General features: G+C 48.2%; 1 protein-coding gene across 2 annotated transcripts in view; it reads right to left on the bottom strand.

The window, feature by feature from the left end:
- Positions 1 to 21,702, bottom strand: part of Pkd1l2 (polycystin 1 like 2) — a 90,290-nt gene that overhangs the window by 23,994 nt on the left and 44,594 nt on the right. For both annotated transcript variants that reach the window (XM_051168732.1, XM_051168731.1), the window contains exons 22-30: positions 20,916 to 21,135; positions 19,513 to 19,706; positions 14,289 to 14,519; positions 10,703 to 10,804; positions 10,211 to 10,389; positions 8,414 to 8,560; positions 5,060 to 5,259; positions 3,890 to 4,095; positions 2,312 to 2,528 (exon numbers count right to left, since the gene is read on the bottom strand). In XM_051168732.1, coding sequence (XP_051024689.1) covers positions 2,312 to 2,528; positions 3,890 to 4,095; positions 5,060 to 5,259; positions 8,414 to 8,560; positions 10,211 to 10,389; positions 10,703 to 10,804; positions 14,289 to 14,519; positions 19,513 to 19,706; positions 20,916 to 21,135 — 1,696 coding nt within the window. The remainder of the gene's footprint in view (positions 1 to 2,311; positions 2,529 to 3,889; positions 4,096 to 5,059; positions 5,260 to 8,413; positions 8,561 to 10,210; positions 10,390 to 10,702; positions 10,805 to 14,288; positions 14,520 to 19,512; positions 19,707 to 20,915; positions 21,136 to 21,702) is intronic.

Raw genomic sequence — 21,702 nt, forward strand, 5'->3', positions numbered from 1 at the left:
TTTGGGGACTGCACTCAAGTTGTCAGGCTTGGTATCAAGCCTCCTTTCCAACTGAGCCATCTTACTAGCTTTCCATCTAGAGTCTACCCTAGACATGGGACATCTTAGCTACAAAGCCTTCCATGTGGTTAGACGTGAATTTAAGTCCAGTCTTGTCTAGTGCCAAAGATGGGGTAAGTCCTAGTCTTCTGTTTTCACATTTTAAAACATTTATTTTTTATTATTTTTTTCCTCATGTTTATGAGTGCTTCAGAGGCCAGAAGAGGGTACTGGCTCCCTTGGAACTAGAGTTACAGGCAGTTGTGATGTGGGTGCTGGGAACAGGATCTGGGTCCTCTGCAAGAGCAGCAGACCCTCTTAACCACAGAGCCGTCTCACTAGCCTTGTTTCCACTTCTTAAACTATGAAACCTTCCAAATGAGCCAGGTGCGTGGTGCTTGCGTGCCTGTCATAACAAGTTCAGGGCCAGCCTGATCTAAGTAGTGAGACCTGTCTCACAGAACAGAATACACTTCAAACATCCAGGAGAGAGAGCAAAAGCCCGGAGCAGCATGCCCTGCTTCCGAGTGGCCTCTTCACGTGGCTTTACTTTTGGGAATGCCTAGGCTGGCCTGGAACTCAGCGTCCTACTGAGTCAGCCTCTTGAGGTCTGGGATTACAGGCTTGTATGTCAGACAACTCAGCAGCAAGCCTTAACGCTTGAACCATTTCATTCAGTGTGCCCATGCATTTCTGCCGGAGGTGAAGCCTTCAAAAGGTCGCATCGTTAACTTCAAAATAGAAATATAACAATAAAAACCTGCAACAGCGTTACAAAATTTTAAGGTGCTTAACAATAATCCCATCAACTAGCCAACCAATAGTAATTTCCTCTGATTGTATCAGGAGCTGAGCTTCACTTCCTTTTCCTCTTTTTAAGATGACTAAGCGGGCTGGAGAGATGGCTCGGCCATTAAAGGCTAGGATCACAACCAAAAATATAAAGATGCTTGAGCACGTATTACTTATCGTGTGTGTGTGTGTGTGTGTGTGTGTGTGTGTGTGTGTGTGCGCGCGCGCGCACGCGTGTGCATGTGTGTGGCTTGGTGGCAAGTGCTTGCACCTTGTAAGCCATCTTAATGTTCTCTCTCTCCTTCCTCCTTTCCTTCCCTTTTCAAACTCTTCTTTTGCCTCTTCCTCCTTTCCCTCTTCTTCCTTCATAGGATTTTGCTTTGTAGCCTAGGCGGGTTTCAAACTGGTGATCCTACTGCGTTGGCCTCCTAACTGCTGGGATTACAAATGTGAGCAACAGCTATGTCTGACTTTATCCATCATCTGTCTGTCTGTCTGTCTGTCTGTCTGTCTGTCATTATCATCTACCTATTATCTAGCTCTATCATCTATATACTTACCTCATGTATCTCCATCATCTATCGTAGATATATCTATCAAGCATCTGTCTGTCTGTCCTTCCTATCTATCTATCTATCTCTCTATCTACCTACCTACCTATCTATCTATCTATCTATTTATTTATCTATCATCTATCTGGTATGTGTACGCGCATTGGGCACTCACATACCAGGTGGATATGGACATCAGAGGACAATGTGTGGGAACTGCTTCTCTCTTTTCTCTGAGTGGGTCCTGGGATTGAACTCAGGGAGCTGGGTGGGGAGGCAAGCATCTTTACCCACCATCCCCATTACAGTTTGTCTACAGTTGGTTTGTTGAAATGTCAGATTCTCAGTATTTCTCTCAGTGCTGGGGGACAGACTCCAGGGACTCGTCTCGTGCTCTCCCACTGCGATCTGTTCCATTCCCAGCTCCTCTGCAGTGTTTTTATTGCTGGTCCCTCACCTTTGAGACAGTGCTTCATGTATCCTAGGCTGGCCTCAAGCTTTCAGTGTTGGCAGAAATGACAGTGACCTCCTTCCTGATCCTCCTGTCTTCGCCCCTGAGTGCTAAGTGCCGGGATTTCAGACAGTCACTGCCATACCCCCCAAATGCTTAAATATTTCTTTTTTGTTTGTTTTACATCATAGACGTGACATCATAAACAAAACAAGGGTCAGGAAGATGGCCTGGGGGCCATAGACACTTGCTGCCAAGATGGATGGCCCACATGGCAAGTTGTCCTCTGACCTCAAAGTACGCTCTTACCCACATACAATAATAAGTGCAATCATTTCTAAAGGAGTATGAAGCTGTGCATGCCACGTGTGCCTGCAGTCCCAGCATTTGGGAGCTGGAGGCAAGGTCCTGATATCCATCCTGGACCACCTGATTCCAGAGGACCACTTCCATTGGCACAGAACTGGGAAGGGCTTACCTTTGTGTTGTACAGACCCACGGGTGAAGGTGAAAGGCTCCTCTCTCCCTTTGGCTCCCTCCCAGACTTCTTGTCCTGTTGCGTCCTCTGGACAGATGATGTCTTCCATCAAGGTGAGGAGGTAGTTAATGTCCATTTGGTTCATGGGGTCCCAGCCTGAGGCTGGGGGCGACACCTTCAGGGCTTTAAACAGGGAGCTGATGAGCTGTTGTATACCCTGTAAGAAAGGCCAGTGAGTGAGGGAACATGAGCCACAGGCATCGTGGCTGAGAGCCTGTGGCCTGGGCTGTGTGACCCCTGTTTCAACTCCAGCTTCGCCCTCGGAAGCATGATCTGCAGCCACTAAAATCTCTCTTGTAAGCCTGAATGGACTTGTTCCAAGGCTGCATTACTCAAATCACCACACACACACACACACACACACACACACACACACACACACACAGAGCAAGGGTTAAAAGTTTATCAAGTACACGTGTGCAGGCAGACGTGTCTATTTTTATGGGCTTCTGGCCTCGGGGTCTGCAGTACAGCACCGTCCTTAGGACCACACTGCTGCCATCTTCAGTTCTTCTGGGCCTGTTCACAGAAGGACGTGACAGCTGGCTGTGGACTACCTACCTTCCCTAGTAGGAGGGGGCCCTCAACCCCCTCCTAGTCTGACTTAGCTGTGTTAGGTCTTGAACGCAGGAATTAGAGGAGATTGGTGAGGAAGGAGGAGCAGGGGCTCCACCTACACAGGCCTAAAGGAGCTGTGAGGTTTGGATAGCCATGGTCCCCATAGACTCATGTACTGGCCCTATTAGGAAGTGTGGCCTTGTTAGAGGAAGTGTGTCATTGTAGAGGGCGAGGCTATGAGATCTCCTATGCGCAAGCTGGGCCCAGCGTGGAACACTGTCCCCTTCCGCTCCCTGCAGATCCTGGTGGAGAACTCTCAGCTCTTCCAACACCTTGTCTGCCTGCATGCTGCCATGTTTCCTGCCATGAAGATGATGGTCTAAACCTCTGAAACCATAAGCCAGACCCCGTTAAATGTTTTCCTTCATAAGTATTGCCGTGGTCGCCGTGTCTCTTCACAGCAAGGAAACCCTACCTAGGACAGAAATTGTCACTGCTGTGTGCCCCACTTCCAGGGTCACTGCTCTAAGGTCACCCATCCCCCTGTCTATAACCCTTCACCATCGCTCTGTCAGGAAGCCTAGTAAACCCCACTGGTTTCTCCAAGCGAATTAGGTGGACTCGTACTTTGGATTGTTCTTGGAGTCTAAAGGAGGGTAGATATTGCCTGTGTCTCCTTCCAGGGAAAGAATTTATCAACAGTTTCAGGGGGGGTTAGGATATTTTGCACACAACAGGTACTCAAAAGGTGTGCATGTGCCTGGGGCGCATGCGCAAGTGCGCCCACATACGTAACACGTCAGTTTGTATGTTCTCAGCTGGAGAATCTTGGCAACTGAGATTGTCAGATAATTCAGGCTTCCAGGGCCCATGCACCAGCCTACACCTCCACTACTGCCAGCTCAGAGCACCCCTTTTCCATTCATACACAAGCTGAGGCTGAGGACGTGCCTTGGTCACTGTTTCAGGTGTCAGAAGTCCCTCCTCCATGGGCTGCGGTGAGGGAGTCAGGTTAGGGGGTCCCTGCTCCCCTTTCCCATCCTTCTCCATTAGGAGCCGAGGTCGGGTGTTCCGAAAGATCTGGACAATCAGGAGGTTGATCGGAAACATAAGGACGGAGCTCTCCAATCCAATCAACACCTCCTGCCAAGTGAACTCAATTTTGCCTGGGGGAAAAGCGAAGGGAAGGAGAGGTCAAATGCAGACAGATGCCCAGAGGCCTCTCAGCAGAAGGCAGCTACACAGTGAAGGACCAAGCACGCACAAATCCTCCTGGAAGGTGGCCTATGAGCCTTTAGATGTCTTCCCAGCTCCTAAAAGGTCCTTAGCGTACACAGAGCTATGGGCTGAGCCAGATAGTCCACGCTAACAAGGCAGTTTACCATGAGCCCGGGCCGTGGGGCTCAGCTTACTCTTTGTGATGGCCAGAGGCTAAGGTCAGCTGTGAAGGAACACGGCCAACCACACCAGTGAAGCTGAAACAAGGGGGCTGAGGAGGCAGCTGGGTCTGTAAAAGTGGTTCCCGTGCAAGCTTGGGAACATGTATCCCACGATCCCAAGCACCACTGTAAAAACCCAGACAGGGTGGCACCTGCTGGTAACCCCAGTGCTGAGAGGAGGGCCAGGCAAGGCAGATCCTGAGACATTTTGGCCAGCCAGTGGAGCCCAGCTGATGAGCGTAAGGCCCCTATCTTCAAAAATGGACAGGGAATGGTTCCTGAAGAGCAATACCACGCCTGAACTCTGGTTTCCACTTACATGTGCACACAAGACACAAAGACTGAGCCAAGTTAGGCATGGTGGCACACACCTGCATTGGTTAGTGACACTTAGTAAGACTCTGTCTCTGAATATCAAACTAATCAAGCAAAACTAAAAATCTCCTCTAGATAAAAGAGGTCTTGCTGGGCTGGCGCCCACCAGCTGCAGCCATCGGAAAAACAATGCCAAGAGCACTGGCTGCTCTTCCAGAGGACCCAGGTTCAATTCCCAGCACCTACATGGCAGCTCACAACTGCCTGTAATGCTAAGATCTGACACCCTCACACAGACATACATACAGGCAAAACGCCAATGCATGTAAAATAAAAATAAAGAAATTAGTTTTAGAGAAGCAATGCGAAGATTTACCCAAGTCCATCTTCTGCTCAGCGGGGTCCTTAGGGACACCCCAGAACATGATGCTGGTCAGCATGGTGCAGAGAAGCATCGAGAAGCAACAGGACACCCTCTGCACACGTGTGAAGCTGCTCCGAGTGGAGTTACAGAAGACTGAATACCAGATGTGTCCATCCTGGAAGCCCGTGGAGGTTTTTGTGAAAAACAGGTGGCTGTGGACAGGTCAGGAGAGAGACAGAGACAAAGACAGAGAGAGGCGGGGGCGGGAAATATGAATTTAAAGAATCAGGAATGCAGTGGGACTGGTTGAATACAGTGGGACTGCTCACTTAAAAGCAACCTGGAGCCAGGTGTGATGGGGCATGCCTTTAATCCCAGCACTTGGGAGGCAGAAACAAGTGGATCTTTGTGAGTTCGAAACCATCGTGGACTATACCCTAACCCTAACCCTTGAGTTTCAGGCAGCCAAAGCTGTTACAAAAAGAAACCCTGTCTTGAATTCGCCTTCCACCTCCACAAACAAAAACAATCTGGGACCTGAGATTTAGCTATAAGATTTAGCCTGTTTGGGGGTCAGCAAGATGGCTCAGTGGGTAAAATCCCTTTCTACACCACAAGTATGAACACATTAAAAAAAAACAAAAAACTGGATTAAGTGGCTTTTAACCCAGAGCACTCCTAAGGTACTATGGGAGGTGCAGGCAGGAAAAGCTCTCAATGAAGCAGCAGAGACCTGCCTTAGGAAGAGGCCCATGGAGCTGGGCATGGTGGTGCACACCTGCAATCCCAGTAGAGGCAGAGGCAGGTGGCTCTCTGAGAGTTCGAAGTCAGCCTGATCTACAAAGTGAGTCCAGGACAGCCAAGGCTACACAGAGAAACCCTGTCATAAAACAAAAGAAAGAAAGAAAAGAAAAAGAAGGAAAGGAGGTCCAACTGTTTAAGTTTGGTTTCCAGCATTCGCATGATGGCAGCTAACAACTCTTTGTAGCTCCAGTTCCAAGGGATCTGTCACCTTTTCCTGGTATCCACAGGCAGTGCATGCACAGGGTGCCCAGACATACATGTAGGCAAAGCATACATACACATAACATCTCAAAGAAGTGGAAGAACCAATTCTCAAAGAGTTGTCCTCTGACCTCTACACAAAGCCCAGGTCACAGACAGACACGTACATACACCACACACATTTTTTAAAAATCAGCAGATTGTGATTTTACTTTTGACACAGATTCTCCTGTAGCCCAGGCCGGTCTCACAATTGCTATTGGAGAATGACCCTGCACTCCTGACCCTCTGGCTTCCACTTTCTTTTTTTAAAAAATTAATTAATTCATTATGTATACCCTTCTTTGCCTGCATATACACCTGCAGGCCAGAAGAGGGCATCAGATCACATTATTGATGATTGTAAACCACCTTGTGGTTGCTGGGAATTGAACTCAGGATCTCTGGAAGAGCAGACAGTGCTCTTAAACCTCTGAGCCATTTCTCCAGCCCGGCTTCTGCTTTCTACGTGCTAGAATTACAGGCATGCATCACCACACCCAGTTTATACGGAGCTGGGGATGGAACCCCAGACTTTGTGCCTGCTAGTCAAGCACACTACCAACTGAGCAACGTTCACAGCATGTGTAAAAAGAGAGTTGGAGTCCTAGCCTGCCTTCTTCCAGCCCTGTGACCTCAGGCAAGTGACACAAAATTTTTCACATCTCACTTTCATTGACTTCAAGATAATGACAGCATTGTCCTTATGAGATGTTTGGAAGGATTTAAAGTCATAGTTGTTACTGATTTGATTCAGAATCTCATGTAGCTCAGGCTAGCCTCACACTCACTATAGCTTGTCTGTATCAGCCAAGTAAAATCGTCATATTTGTAAGTCATTGAGGTGGCGTGAACATGTAGGTCAGTGGTCAGTGTTCATGGTATCTTGGCTGTAATTTCAATTTGATAAAATAGCTATTGTATTATCAATTTAGGACCCACCACACATGGCACCTTCTGTGTCAGCCTCTTTGGTACCCAGATCTCTAATTCAGAATTTATTCCTTCGGAAGGCCCCCTGGGAGAGGAAGCCACCAGAATAAATGGCCTGGAAGCAGAACTACTGCCTTTGATGAGTGTGAGTAAATCCGCCATCATTCTGTGTGCTGCTGCAAAGCCCTAGGAATGCTGGGAATGATGCAATCTGCCTGTAATCCCAGTACTTGGGAGACAGAGGCAGGAGCATCAAGAGCTTAACATCATCCTTGGCTCATTGCCTGGGATACGTGAGACCCTTTTTCAAACAAAAATAAAGAAAATTATTTGACCTAAATATATTCTCCTCAAAGGATGACCATGGTACATTCATTATGCTAAAGACAAAAGGCAACATTTTTCCAGTAATGCCATAGATGAAAAATAAGTGGCCTGGTGGGTAGCTTTGGTAAAGTGTTTGCCTTATGAGGACCTGGGTTCAATTCCCATCTTATATGTAAAAAGGTAAGTGTGGTGACATCCTTGTAATTCTAAAGCTGTGGAGGCAGAGACAGATGGAGGGGCTTCTGGGACTCACTGGTGAGCCAGCCTAGTCAAAATGGCAAGTTGTGGGCCAGTGAGAGACCCATCTCCAAACACAAGGTGGATGGTTATGAGGAATGACCTCTGTCTCCCATGTGCATAAAACCAACCAACACACACACACACACACACACACACACACACACACACACACACAAAATAACAATGTATAGTGATGTGTGTGTGCATGCACGTGTTAGTGTTCATGTGTTTGCAGACCAATGTGGAAGGAAAAACATCAGGAAAGGGAATGGAGGAATGAACAAGCCAAAAGGAAGCGTGAGCCGAAACCCCACCCATAGTAAAACCACAAAAAAGGGCTGCAAAGCACCAGCATCTAAATCAACACTTATCTTACTTGGGTCTCTGTTGCTTGGACAAAACACCATGACCAAAAATCAGCTTGGGGAGGAAAGGGTTGATTTCATCTGATAGTTTAAACTCCATCATGTGGGGAAGAAGGGAAGCAGAGGCCGTGCGATATACTGTTCACCTGTTTACCTTCCCCCAGTAAAAGGAACTCCGCAGGCACTATCAGAGGTGCAGACCTACAGGCGTGGTCAGCCTTCTTTCTTGGAGTCCCCAGGGCCACCTCCCTGGAGTGCTTCTGCCCACAGTGAACTGGCTCCTCCCACATCAATCCTCAATGAAGAAAATGCATCACAGGCTTGCCCACAGGCCAATCTGGTGGAAGCATTTTCTCAACTGAGGTTTCTCTCTCCAGATGATTCTACTTTGCATCACATTTACATAGAACTAGCCACCATACCAATCAAATCATCAGAAAAGACAGAAAAGAAATACCTAAACTGCTTCCTGTCCTGCTCTGTGGCCACAGGAAACACCTTGTCAAGGACACAGTCTCCGACATCGATGGACAGCCAAGAGTTGCAGAGGAAATACCACTTCCGGTCCATGACGGGCTCATACACCAGCACCCGGCTCACATACCTGGAGAAGGGAGACGCAGCCCAGGGGACAAGGTATGGGGGTGGGACTCCCTGGGACACCACAGAGATAAGACCTTCAGAAAATGAACCCCCAAAACAGGAGCATGTGGAGAAAGTGCATGCATTCTGGGTGACAGCTGGTCTCCTGCAGAGAAGCCGCAGGGTGCCGGGAGACACATTTGAAAACTCCAAACCCCCTACTCGGGACACCCAGCCATAAGCAAGAGAAGCCAGGTGGGAAAGTGTGCTCCAGTGAGCTGCTTCAAAGCCTTAGAGGAGATGCCATCTTGCCTGTCCCGGGAGGTGTAGGCTAGCAGCGGCTTCTCTGTCACTGTCTAGCCAATAAGGAAGAGCAACGCTGATCTTCCCTGGGTACTCCCAGAGGAGTGGCCACTGGGCTTTACACACATCTAGTTCTCATGAGCACAGTTCCATCAGGGAACCAAAGGTCACCTACATCCATGCCATGGGCCTCCTGGGAGACTGACATCCAGTGATGCAGGACTTGGACATTTTGGTCCAACTTGGGGACAGCTTCAGGGATCCACACGTTGCTTGACTTGTCCCTCTGCCTATCCCAGGCCTGGCCATCCTTCCTAGGTGCTGACACTAGGGCTTCTTTAATAGACACCCCACTTGTTCACTGCCTCTCAGGGTCTGCTCCCTGGGGGTCTGGTGAGTTAAAGACAGCAGTAAGCTGGGTGTGATGGCTCATGCCTCTGAGCCCAGCTCTTATAGGCTGAGACAAGAAATTGCCAGAAGCCCCAAGGCTAGCTTAGGCTACAGAGTGAGAACCCCTGTCAAAATAGATAAAACCTAAGCAGTGTCCCTGCTCCCTCCTCCCTGTCTCCACTCTCTCCCTCCCTCCTCCCTCCCTCCCTCCCTTTCCTGTATTGTCTGTGAAGCCAAGGGTGACCTTGAACTCCAATCAAGTGCTGGGATTATAGGCGAACACTACCCGGTGTCTTATTTTTTTATTTTTGAAAGAGGGTCTCTCTATGTAGCTGTCCTGTCTGTCCTGGCACTCACTGTGTAGACCTTGAACTCACAGAGGTCTACCTGCTTCTGACTCCCAGATACTGTCTTGCAAGGCATATGCTACCAAACCTGGCATGCCCAGCATTTTTGTGATAAAAATCTCACACTCTAGCCCAGGCTGGCATGGAGCTCATTATGTACCCCAGGATATCGCAGAACTTGTAACACTCTTCCTGCCTCGCCTTCCCAAAACACTAGGGTTGCATGTGTGCATACTATGCCTGATGATGCTGTTTTTCTAAGGGGCTGCATGCTGATCGCTGGTCACACTGACACTAGTTGTCTGAGTCACTGGTTTCGGTCTCAGGAATAATGGATAGGATCTTGCTCTGACCATGCAGCTGTTGGACAAAGCCTTGAATTGGTTGCTGCGGAAAGGCCATGGGTGGACCCAGTGCTGGACACCAGGGCTGGACTGCAGCCCACTTCCCTTCGGGTCTGGTTTGTATGGACCATGAGCCAGGGGCCTCTCTGACCCTGCTTGCCTTACTTGTGTTTTGCCATTCTATATGTTTGTAAAGGCTTGTGAAATGCAGGAAACGAGGCGTTGACTCGGGCATCGAGGACAGACTCGGTGTGAATGGTCCTGGTCATTTGCCGTCTCCCAACTCACCATGATGGCCGGTCCCCAGAGTTGTCATGCCACAGCCTGAGGCTCCGCAGGTCTCCCAGGGGGAACAGAGTGGAAAGCAGGAAAACGTCCACCCCTCCTCGCTCAAAAACTGCAGCATCCGGGTCTGACAGGTGGTGGGGCTCACTCTCTCCATCCGAGCCATACAGGGTGAGAGTCACCTAGAACCCGAACACCAGTAGCCGGGACTGCAGCTCAGTCGGTGCAGTGTTTGCCCAGCATTCAGAAGTGTTGATCCCAGCGCTGCACAAAACTAGGCATGCAGACTTGTGCACACATTCACATACACGTGCACACACACACACACCCATATGCACATACTCACACTCTCACACTTACACAATACATACTCTCTCTCACATATACACACACTCTCACACACAATACATACTATTAACTTTTTAAATTAAAGAATAGTCTTCCCTCCAAAATACAAAATAGAAGGTGGAGACACACCCACCACCCAGCAGGTACCTTTGAAGATGTGGCCGCCCCTCGTCGGTGTCCGGTGTAGACGGTCACCAGGTAGTGATACCGGGCGAAAGGATCATTGTCCTCCAGCACTATGACTTTTACCTAGGCAGAAGGACAGCGTTTGAGGGACCCTGCTCATCGAGCGCACCCACCACCCAGCAGCTAAGAAACGAGTCAGTCATCCATGACAAGTAACATGCATAAACAAAACTATGTTCGATGTTATCTGATCCAGTGAGAACTGTCCTTTATGAAAGCAGGCCTTCCAGAAAAAATACTAGCAAAAGCAAGGAAGTATAAAGTGCTTTCATTATGAAGTGTGGCCCTGTGGAGGTAAGTTGGAAATGGACTTGGCATTAAGCTGAGCATGTTCAGTGTTTGGTGGGGTGGGCCAACTGTTTGTACAATCTAGATCTGAGTCAGCTGGGGGCTGTGGTGACCTCTGGGATGTGCCCTGAAGCTCTCTCTCCTGTGAAAGGCTTACATTGGCTGCTGCAGGTCTGCTGTCGAGGACGCAGAGTCATCACTGGCATACTCTTTCAGTGCAGCTGATGGTCAATGACCCACCAGTGAGGTATCTGGGTGTGACTAGGACCTGAGCATTTCACTCAGCATGATCAGATCTCCTGGGGACTGGTGGCCTGGCACTGCTTCGTAACCATCGTGCCAGCTCCCTGGGGCTCACCCTAAAGCTTCCTCTTAGAAGGACCCACAGCCTTAACTCCATTTTAGAGCCTGCCTTCTGGGGGTCAGCCTGAGATATGTAAGATTTGTTGCATAAATCTTATTTTTTGAGACAAGGTCTCACTATGTAGGTTTGGCTGGCCTAAAGGTCTCTGTGTAGACCAGGCTGGCCTCAAACTCATAGGAATCTACACATCTCAGCTTCCAGGTGTTGAGATTAAATGTGTGTGCCATTACACCCAGCTTTTATATTTTAAAATTAACTGGGTGGGGGGACATTGTACACATGGCCATAGTGACCTAAAAGACCAGAATAGTCATCAGATCCCCTGGAATCTGTGGAAAAAGTGGTTGTGAGCTGCCTGATGTGGGTTCTAGGAATGGGTTTTGAACTTGGTCCCTCTGCAAAATCAGTATGTGGTTTTTTGTTTTGTTTTGTTTTTAGTTATTTATTTTATGTCTTGGTCCCTCTGCAAAATCAGTATGTAATTTTCTTTTAGTTATTTGTGATATGTGTGTGTGTTTTGTTTGCATGTGTGTATGTATGTACATGCATGTGGATCCTCTGCAGCTGGAGTTACTGGGGTTAGGAATGGTTGTGAGTCTCCATGTGGGTGCTCAGAACTAAACCCATGCCCTCTGCAAGAGCAACAAGTGCTCTTAATCACTGAACCATCTCCCCAGCTCCATTTTTGTGGTTTTGTTTTTATTGTTAAATTTTCAGACCAGATCTCATTATGCATGCTTGGCCTAAAACTTACTGTGTAGACCAGGCTGGCCTTGAACTCAGAGACCTTCCTGCCTCTGCCTCCAAGTGCTGGGGTTAAAGGCGTGCTCTACTATACCGAGCCCAGCAGTGTGTGCTCTTAACTACTGAACTACCCCATTCCTCTATATCCCCAACCTGAGATGTTTAAATATCAAAGTTTGGTGTCATGGAGGAACCAAAGACAGCAGTGTGAATGCTGAATGCCATCTTATGACATTCCACTTGTGTTATTGTCCCTAGTGGTGCCGCCAGAGAGGAGGGAGTGAGAGACGGACAGCTCCAAGCTCTGCCACACTCACCCTTGCATTCACCTATACATTCCCTCAGACGTTCGTGAACACTTCCTGAAGGCCAACCCCACGTTCCATATGCCTTTGTTAACTCTTGTCCCAAACAATTCCTTGCACAGTTTGTTGTCTAATCTCATGTGTGCCCTGAGTCCTATCTGGATTAGAATTCTCGCTCCTCTCTAACAGTTTCAGCCAGTTAACTGACCTCTTGATCCCCCGTTGCCTCCTCCTTAAGATGAAGGCTGGGATTAAAGGTGTGCACCACCACTGCCCAGCATAGCTGGGTGCTTTCTCTGCCTCTCTGAGCTAGCAATTTTTCACCCCAGCCTTTGGCTTCTGAGTCTTCATTGGTAAAATTGGATGGTTGGAATTTTCTTTCTTTCTTTCTTTCTTTTTTTTTCTATTATAACACTACCACACAGTCTGGGGACAATGTAATTTATGGTGGGACCTCAGGTCACACTGTGTCTGAAGCTGACCACGAGTTGGTCACGTGGGCTATGCCTTCCTCTGGGCCCAACTCCCAATCAAACCCAGGACACCAAAGCTCAGGCATGTAGTGAGAACTCTGTGCTTTTGGTTTATTTAAAACACAGAAATATCCTAAGAATGTACTTTCATTTTAACCCCAGGTGTAGGGATGTGGGGCTGCTTTGGACTGTCCGCAGCAGCTGACTATGATTTGCCTCATGCTTTAGCAGAGGCATAGTTTTGCCAACTGCTGATAGTTTCTGTGATTGTGTGACATTTGGAATTCTGGGGACTTTTCAGTGGGTACATAAGGCAGGGTCTGTGGTTGTTGCTTGTTTAGTGTGGTTGGATGAGGTTTGCTAGTAGCCATGGTCAAAGAAGACACAAAAGGAAAGACATTAGATTGAGGGATATTCCTAATTCTCCTCTCCCCTCTATCTTGTTTCTCTCCTATTTAGTGTTTGGGGAGAAACTGAGGGTGGGGGGAATAAAGAGTGGTAAAAAGAAGAACCCACAAAGTCGCAAAGACCAGCTACACAGGTGAGCTTCTGATTGGCAGCATTTGCCGTGTTGTCACAGGGCATCTCAGGGACAGTTAAGCACCATCTGTCGTCATCAGCAAGAGAACAAGCTGGAACCAACTTTGCTCTCTGTCATCGGCTTCTTTCAACCCAAGTTCTCTTAGTGTACCCACCGTGGGGAGTCGGCCCAGTCAGTAAAGTGCCACACAAACATGAGGACCCAGGCACAGTGACACAGCCTTGTAAGCCCAGCCCTGGAGAGAGGGGGGATCCCTAGAGCTCGCTGGTCAGTTGGTTTAGCCTGTGTGTAAACCGCAGGTCCCAGTGAGAGAACCCTGTATCAAAACTTAGGGAGGGCAGTTTCTGAGGAACGACACATGATGTTGCCCTCTGGTCTTCAGAGGCACATACACACACATACATACATACATACATACATACATACATACATACATACATGTGCACTTACACACACAGGATTACGCATACATAGACCTACAAACAAAAAGAGTAAACCATCACCATTACTTCAACTGTTATTCTGAGTTCTGAGTCCTTTTAGCAAATTACTTACACAAGGTGGCCTTGTGACCTCCCACCCCAACACAGGTACCTTCCTCCCAGGGCTGCTGTGTACGTAAGTGGGATAGTGCCTGCACATAGTGAGTACTTCATTGATGATCGGGTGCATAATCTCCCTGATAATTTGATGGAAGGGGATGTTTTATAAACGCATAGGCTGAGATCCCAGTTTGACTGAGATAACCCAAGGGGTTCAGGCCTGGGCTAACCCCTGGCCTCTGGCCTCTCCAGCCTCTGCTCCTTCCATTCCCAGGAAGCCCATACCTCACCTTGGCCTGGTCTTGTATGTCCTTTCTCCTGGCCCAGATCACTACCAGCACGTAGACCACGCAGAGGCAGCCCACTGTGGTAACCACCACGGGGTTGTCCTCAAAGGTTGCAAAGAGCTCGGCAGTCCGGTGAACGTCGACGGCATTGGGCATCACCAGGAACGTGCTTCCGAAGAAGGTGAGGTGGTTGCAAAGGCAGTGTGTCTGGGAGGTGGTGGTTCGTGGGCCCACCTGCAAACCCCAAAGAGACCAGGTTTGGAAATGCACCTGCTTCAGCCCAGTGAAGAAAAAGCGATGAACTCGTCAGTGTGGGCACCACACAGCCAGCCTTTTGGATCCATATATTTAGCCAACCTCTGATCAAAATTATATTTTTTTAGGGCTGGGTCTGTAACTTGGTTGGTAGAAAGCTGAAGGCCTGGCTTGAATCAATATCACATAGCCTGCATATGGTGGTGCGCACCTGTAATCCCAGCATCAGAAAGTGCAGGTACAAGGATCAGGAGTTCAAGGTCATCCCCTGCTACATATTCAAGGCTAGCCTGGGCTAGTCAAGACTCTGGCTGATGGCTATCTAGGCCATCAAATCCCCCTGGAGCTGGAGTTACAAGTGTTTATGAGCTGACGTGAGTGCTGCGTACTGACTGAACTTAGCTTCTCTGTGAGAGCACGGAGGGTCAGAGTTCAGGGTCCAAGAAGCCACCTGGATGCATAAAAGTGGACTGGTTAACCTGCTAGTGATCCCATCCATAGGTAAAGACAGACTCCAGAGACAGGTGGTAACCTAGTCTAGTCACATTAGTGAGCTATAGGTTTGACTGAGACTCCCTATCTCATTGACTGAGGTAGGGAAAAGGAGGGTGATTCCTTGCACCAGCCTCTGGCCTGTATATACATGTGTACACATAGGCATATGCACTTGCCCACATTCAAAAGAGGAAAATGAAAACAAAAAAATGAAATTTTATTTTAAAATTCAGAGACTATAATTTACTTTTCATTGTGCTGGTTGATCAAACCCTGGACCTTCCCAGTAGGGTTTCATTTGTTTTGGGGGAGGGGAGTGATTTTTTGTTTGTTCTGGGTTTTTTTTTTGTTTGTTTTGTTTTGTTTTGTTTTTTGGTTTTTTGAGACAGGGTTTCTCTGTGTAGCCTTGGCCATCCTGGACTCACTTTGTAGACCAGGCTGGCCTCGAACTCAACAGTGATCCGCCTGCCTCTGCCTCCCGAGTGCTGGGATTAAAGGCGTGCACCACCACGCTCGGCCTGTTTTGTTTTCTTGAGACAGGGTGTCCCTTTGTAGCTCCGACTGTCCTAGAATTTGCTAGTAGAGCAGGCTGGTCTCGAACTCACAGAGATCTGCGTGCCAGGTGCCGGGGATCAAAGGTGTGCAGTACCACACTGGGCTTGTGAATATTATTCTTTAGCAGTTTCAGATCCGTCCTTCACAGTGGGAGCAATTTGCAGACCACTTTGCCTGTTTCAGGGAAGCACTGTGGGTGAATTTGGAGTTCCCATCATCACTGACCCCAGCAGTACACTGGAAGGGGTGAGGCTGTCTTCAGAGGAGAGAACCGAGCAGGGACCCACCTCTCCTTGGGTCAGTGGTTCTCCCAACCTTCCCCCATGTGAGATTATCTTTCTTTGCACTTGGGGGTGCTTTTGACTGAATCTAAGATCTCCTGCATGCTAGGCAAGCAGTCCACCACTAAGGTACACCCCAGCTAAGGAGCTTACTGCCATGTTTGGCCATCTGAATTCAATCCCTGGAACTCACGTGGTAGGAAGAGAGAACCAATCTCCACATCCACATGTTATCCTCTGACCTCCACATGAATGCCATAAATACATAAATACATAAGCAAAACTTTAAAAAGTATTTTGTGGGGCTGGAGACATAGCTCAGAGGTTAAGAGCACTGTCTGCATTTTCAGAGGTCCTGAATTCAATTCCCAGCAAACACATGGTGGCTCACAACTATACATAATGTGATCTGGTGACTTCTTCTGGCCTGCGGGCATACATGCAGACATAATATTATATACAAAATTAATAAATAAATAAATATTTTAAAAAAGAGATATTGGGCTAGAAGGCTGAAGGTGATGCTTCAACATTATAGAGTGGGTGGCTGTTCAGGCAGTAAACTATCTCAGTCATTTTTTCATTTTGGGAGCTGCTAACCTGCACTACTGGTTCACTCAGGCATTTAAGTTTTATTCCTTCTCAAGTCTCTGAGGGGGTTGAAGACCAGAGAGTTTAGTTTTACAATCAAGTTTAGTTGGTTAAGGAATAAGATCTTTTTAGATCAAGATAAAGGATTTAAGTTAATTGAGATGAGATAGGATAGATATTGAATTTCACTCAGAAATTTAGACCCAATAAGATAGAAAAGATGTTTACTTCAAGTTTGACAAATCACTATGAATGTAACATTTATATAATTCATGATTGTCTCATGGTTCTCCCTGACATATGTAGTTTGTTTTATTCATGTGTAATAAAATAAATGTTGCTAAAAAAAAAAAAAGAAGAAAATTATTTTGTGTGGGGGGGGGAATGTTGAATGTTCCACAACATGTGACAATTTTGTGGAGTTGGTTTTCTCCTTCCACTTTTATGTGGGTGGAATGGATCAACTCAAGCCATCATTCTACTACAGCAAGCTTCCTTGACCCACTGAGCCATCTCACTGGCCCCTGTACTTTTTTTTTTAAGGATTTATTTATTTATTTTTAAGGATTTGTTTGTTTGTCTATTATGTATATAGTGTTCTGCCTGCTTGTAACACCTGCAGACCAGAAGAGGGCATCAGATTTCACTGTAGATGGTTGTGAGCTATCATGTGGTTGCTGGGAATTGAACTCAAGACCTTTAGAAGAGCAGGCAATGCTCTTAATCTCTGAGCTATCTCTCAAGCCCCTCCCCCTGTAGTTTTTGAAATGTGTGTGTGTGCGTGTGTACACACTTATGTGTGTGTGCTACTGTGTATGTGAGCTTATGTCTGTGCTTATCTGAGTGTGTGTGTGTGTGCGCGCTTCTGTGTGAGTGTGTGTGTATGTGCTTGTGTATGTATGGATGAATGCACACTTGTGTGTGTGTGTATGCTTGTGGGGGGTGAGTGTGCACTTGTGTATGTGTGTGTGTGCCTATGTGTGTATGTATGAGTGCACACTTGTGTGCATATGTGTACATGAATGTGGAGGGCAGGGTACAACTTCCAGTGTCTTTCTCAGGAAAGCTATCCACTTCCTCTGCTACAGGATCTTTCACTGGCCTGGAACTCATGGCTTAGCCTAAATGGTCAGGGAGCCCTAAGGAGGCGCCTGACTCTGCGTCTCCATGGTGATTTCAGGCTTGGCACTTTGACATGGGCTCTGGGGATCTAACCCAGGACCTATGCTTACAGATCAATCACCTTTCAACTGGACTGTCGCTCCAACCTCGGGAGCGTGTTTTAAATGGCATCACAAACATCTGGGACCTCACATCTGTACACAGAACCTTGGGTCTTGCTAAGCGGATCCCAAGCTGTATCCCTGCCACCCCCCTGACCCACAATCCATGGCTTCCATCTTACAGACAATGTTGTCCCTTAACAACAAGAGGTTTTTAACACAGGGATCGCCTTTGACATGTGGAGTGTACTCTGTGAGTTAGGCATTGTGTGTGGTTCCTTGTATCCCTGACCTCCACTCAACTTTATCCCCATTTTAGGATGGTAAAGCTCAGAGATATGGGGCAACTTGCCCAAGTTCATCCAGCAGGTCTGAGGACTAAACCCAGGTCTTATTTAGAGGCAGACGCCATACCTCTATACTCTACACCACCCTGAGCCCCAGGGTGCAGGGGAATCCCATGTCTGCCATGTAAGGTGGCTTTGGGGAGTGGGTGCTCAGGGAGGCCACAACCTGCCCAGGCCTGTTCCTGAGATGCAGAGGCTGGTGCCCGGATCATGTAGACCTTCTGTCTCTTAGGAATATCTTTATGCCATCCTGCTACCTGGGTCTTAAATGTGGCAGACAGGGCCAGGGTGGGGATTGATAAGCAAGCTGTTGGTACAGTTTGATACCGCCCAGAAGAGCTCACTTTCTGTGGTCTCCTTCCATAGCTACAGGGCAACACAGCTCTTAGATGTATCATTTGCTCCTGGTTTCTGTCCTCAGCTAGGCTTCTATTTCACTGGTTTTCCTCTCCAGTCTATCCAACCCCTCCACTGGGACAGGCTGCACATGTGGCCAATAAATGAAAGAAGATGCTCTGTCCATAGATGGAGAGAGAGGAGGGATACATTTGGATTCTACATGGAGGCAGGTAGGGCATGAGATGACAAACAAGTCCAACACTGGGCAACAATATGAAGGAGGCAGCTGGAAGGGCCCCCAGGAAGAGAGTTCTGGAGTGGGAGGCCAGGAGATACTGGGGGTGGGCTTTGGGGATGGGGGTTACTGGAACTTTCTTGGTAGAAATAAGTAAGAAGAAAATCTATGGGAGGCCCAGCACTGTCACTGGGCCTTCAGCTCCATGAGGCAGAGTGGGTAAAAACTTGGTCACACTTAACAAGGTCATTCTGAATCTCAACAGTTGGGGGAAGCTGTGTTGTCATGGTGATGATTTGGCCACAGTCAGATCTGGCTCTGAGGCACAGGTCCTCTACATGATGTGTGTGGCATTGGAGGGGGGGGCAGGTCCATCAAGTATCCTGATCCATTGTCTCCTCCCCTGTGTGAAATAGGAACAACACGTCTCCTGGAGCTAGCTGAGTGATGATGAGATAATGCTGGTAAAGGTGAACATAGGATACAGCTGAGGACATTCTCTGGGAAGTGACACCCTGGCTGGCCATGCGCCCCCCCCCCTCCCACCCCACCATACACATAGTGGGCAGCCTTCTGAATCACTCCTATTCTCATTCAGTGATCAGTTGTTCCTGCACTCCTGGCTCCCTAGATGACCTCAGGGGAGAGGTTGGAGGCTATACTGCCAAGCAGGGTAAAGTGTGGAGAGCACAGAGTTTACAGTGGGAAATCTGACCTTGTCAGGGCCCTGAAGTTTTCTCAAGGAAAACAGGCCTAATTGTGGGCAAGAAGAGCATTCTGAGTCTGGAAATGGCATAGGCAGAGCACCCTAAAAAAGCATGAGACATTGTACCAGAAGTCCAAAGGGGACCCGACAAGAGTAGACATGCCCACCAGGTCTCCCCAGCTTATTCTTTACTTTCTTACCTGGCACCCAGAGTTGTCCCAGGTCCCCTGGGCTTCATCCCAGAATACACAATGTGACAGGAAGGTGGTAATGCCAACTGTGAGGTTCCTGCCAGAGGTGGACTCCAGGTCATCCTTGGGGACCACGCTCAAATAGTAGGCTCCTTCTCCGAAGGGCAGATCCTGTGGACCCAGGATCCATGTGGGGGGCTTACCTGCAGGAAACAAGGCTCTGGTCTCAATGAAATTAGGGGACACCAAGGTGACTTGACAGGGATGTAAACCTGCTACCTGGAATCCCCAGAGTCTCCTTGCTCAGTGAGCAGGGACATGGCAGGACATGAAGGGCTTGAGACTGACTCCCTTCCTTATTGGCTGTGTGATATCAGACTGGCTATTGAATTTTTATTTGTTTGGTAGTTTTGAGTCAGAGTATTATGTAGCCCAGGCTGGCCTCAAACTTGCTATGTAGCCAAGGCTGGCCCTAATGGTCCTCTTGCCTCAGGTTCCTAAGTGCAGGGATTGCTCTGCACCTGGCTTGAGCCTCCCAGCTCATATCTGGAATGTGGAGGTTTCTACAGCTGGTTTTGGAAGGTTCTTTACAGGATCATCCACGTCTCCATGGCATGTATTAAATGTTTACTAATAACACTAGTCCATGAAAGCTCCTGAAGAAGGCAGGCAGTTTGGTCTTTGCTTTTTAATTAAGTGTGTGTGTGTGTGTGTGTGTGTGTGTGTGTGTCTGTATCTGTGTATGCAATATGCACTTGCATATACATTATGCATGTGTGAGACTGGAGGCTGACACTGGGTTTCTTCAATGCTCCTCCATCCTATTTTATTTTTTAAAAGATTCATTTTTATGATTTTTAATTACCCGAACTTGGTGAGGGGTGTGTGACTGCAAGTGCAGGTGCCCACAGAGGCCAGAGGCAGGGCTCCTCCTGGAGCTAGAGTCCCCGGGGGATTGTGAACCACCCAGCACGAAGGACGGGAACCGAACCCGGGTCCTCTGCAAGGGCAGTGTGTGCTCTCCTCAGCCATCTCTCCAGCTCCATCGGGTTTTTTATTTATTTGGTTGGTTGGTTGGTTGCTTTGGTTTGGTTGGTTTTTGTTTGAGACAGGTCTTAGACTAAAACCTCTTGCCTCACAGATTCCACTAGGCTGGCAGCCAGTGAACCCCTGGACTGTCCTGTCTCTGATCCCTCCCCATTTAGGATGGGGATCATAGGCTACTATGTCAAGATTTTGGTGTGGTTTCTGGGGATGGAGCTTTGGCCCTCATACTTTAATGACTGAGCCATCTCCCCAGCGTTGTTCACATATATATGGTGTGTGTGTATATATATATACATATATACCTTAGTCTGAAAGCTGGCCCCACCCAGGAGGCCACTCAAGAAACATCAGAGGAGGCTGATTACCTGTGGCAGCCACAGGAGGCAGGTCTGTTTGGGCATCGTAGCTGGTCTCATTGGGGTGGTAGCCATAGCCCAGCCTGAGTGTGAGTGGGACTCCAGGTCCCCAGTGCAGCTGGATCCCCAGAGCTGCATCCCCTACGGTCACATTCACCCACAGAACTTCTGGGGTGCCCAGGCTCAGCATCGTTGGCTTGCTATGTTCTGAAATCCGGGGCAGCAGGATCTGTTTTCAGAAACAAACAATTTCAGGCATCAGGCAGGACACGCGATGCACATCCAAAGGCCTATGGTGTTATGGGGCTGATGTGCACAGAAGTTCTCTGCTGCAGGTTTGGGTGGGGAGGTTGTCTTTCCATCCTTCCAGTCCCACCGGCCACCTGGGGCTAGGTTTCCGGTCTGTTCCTCCCATCACTCCAGCCTCTCCTTGCGTCATCAACAGCAGTCAATGCCCACCCACCCTGCTTTCCTTTCTCGAGGTCACTTGTGCCTCTGCTGGGCCCCTGAGTTACCTAGCTGTAACAGCCCATCTCCAGGCCCTTAACTGCACCTTTCTGCCAAGTCCCTGGTGGCACATGCATGGGTACCATGCATGGGTGACAATGGAGGCATCCCTGAAAACTGGTCACTGAGAGGAAATAGCAAATGACTAAAAAAAAAAAGTGAATAAGCTCTTAAAAGAACCCAAGCACCATTGCACTGTGGCATGTTAGCATTCTTGTTTGACTTTAAAGAAAACCATATAGAGTTTAAGGAAAAGCATTTGGGGGCTGTAGTCTGAGCCTTTAAAATG

The sequence above is a fragment of the Acomys russatus genome, chromosome 26, assembly GCF_903995435.1.
Source record: "Acomys russatus chromosome 26, mAcoRus1.1, whole genome shotgun sequence".
Classification (NCBI taxonomy): domain Eukaryota; kingdom Metazoa; phylum Chordata; class Mammalia; order Rodentia; family Muridae; genus Acomys; species Acomys russatus.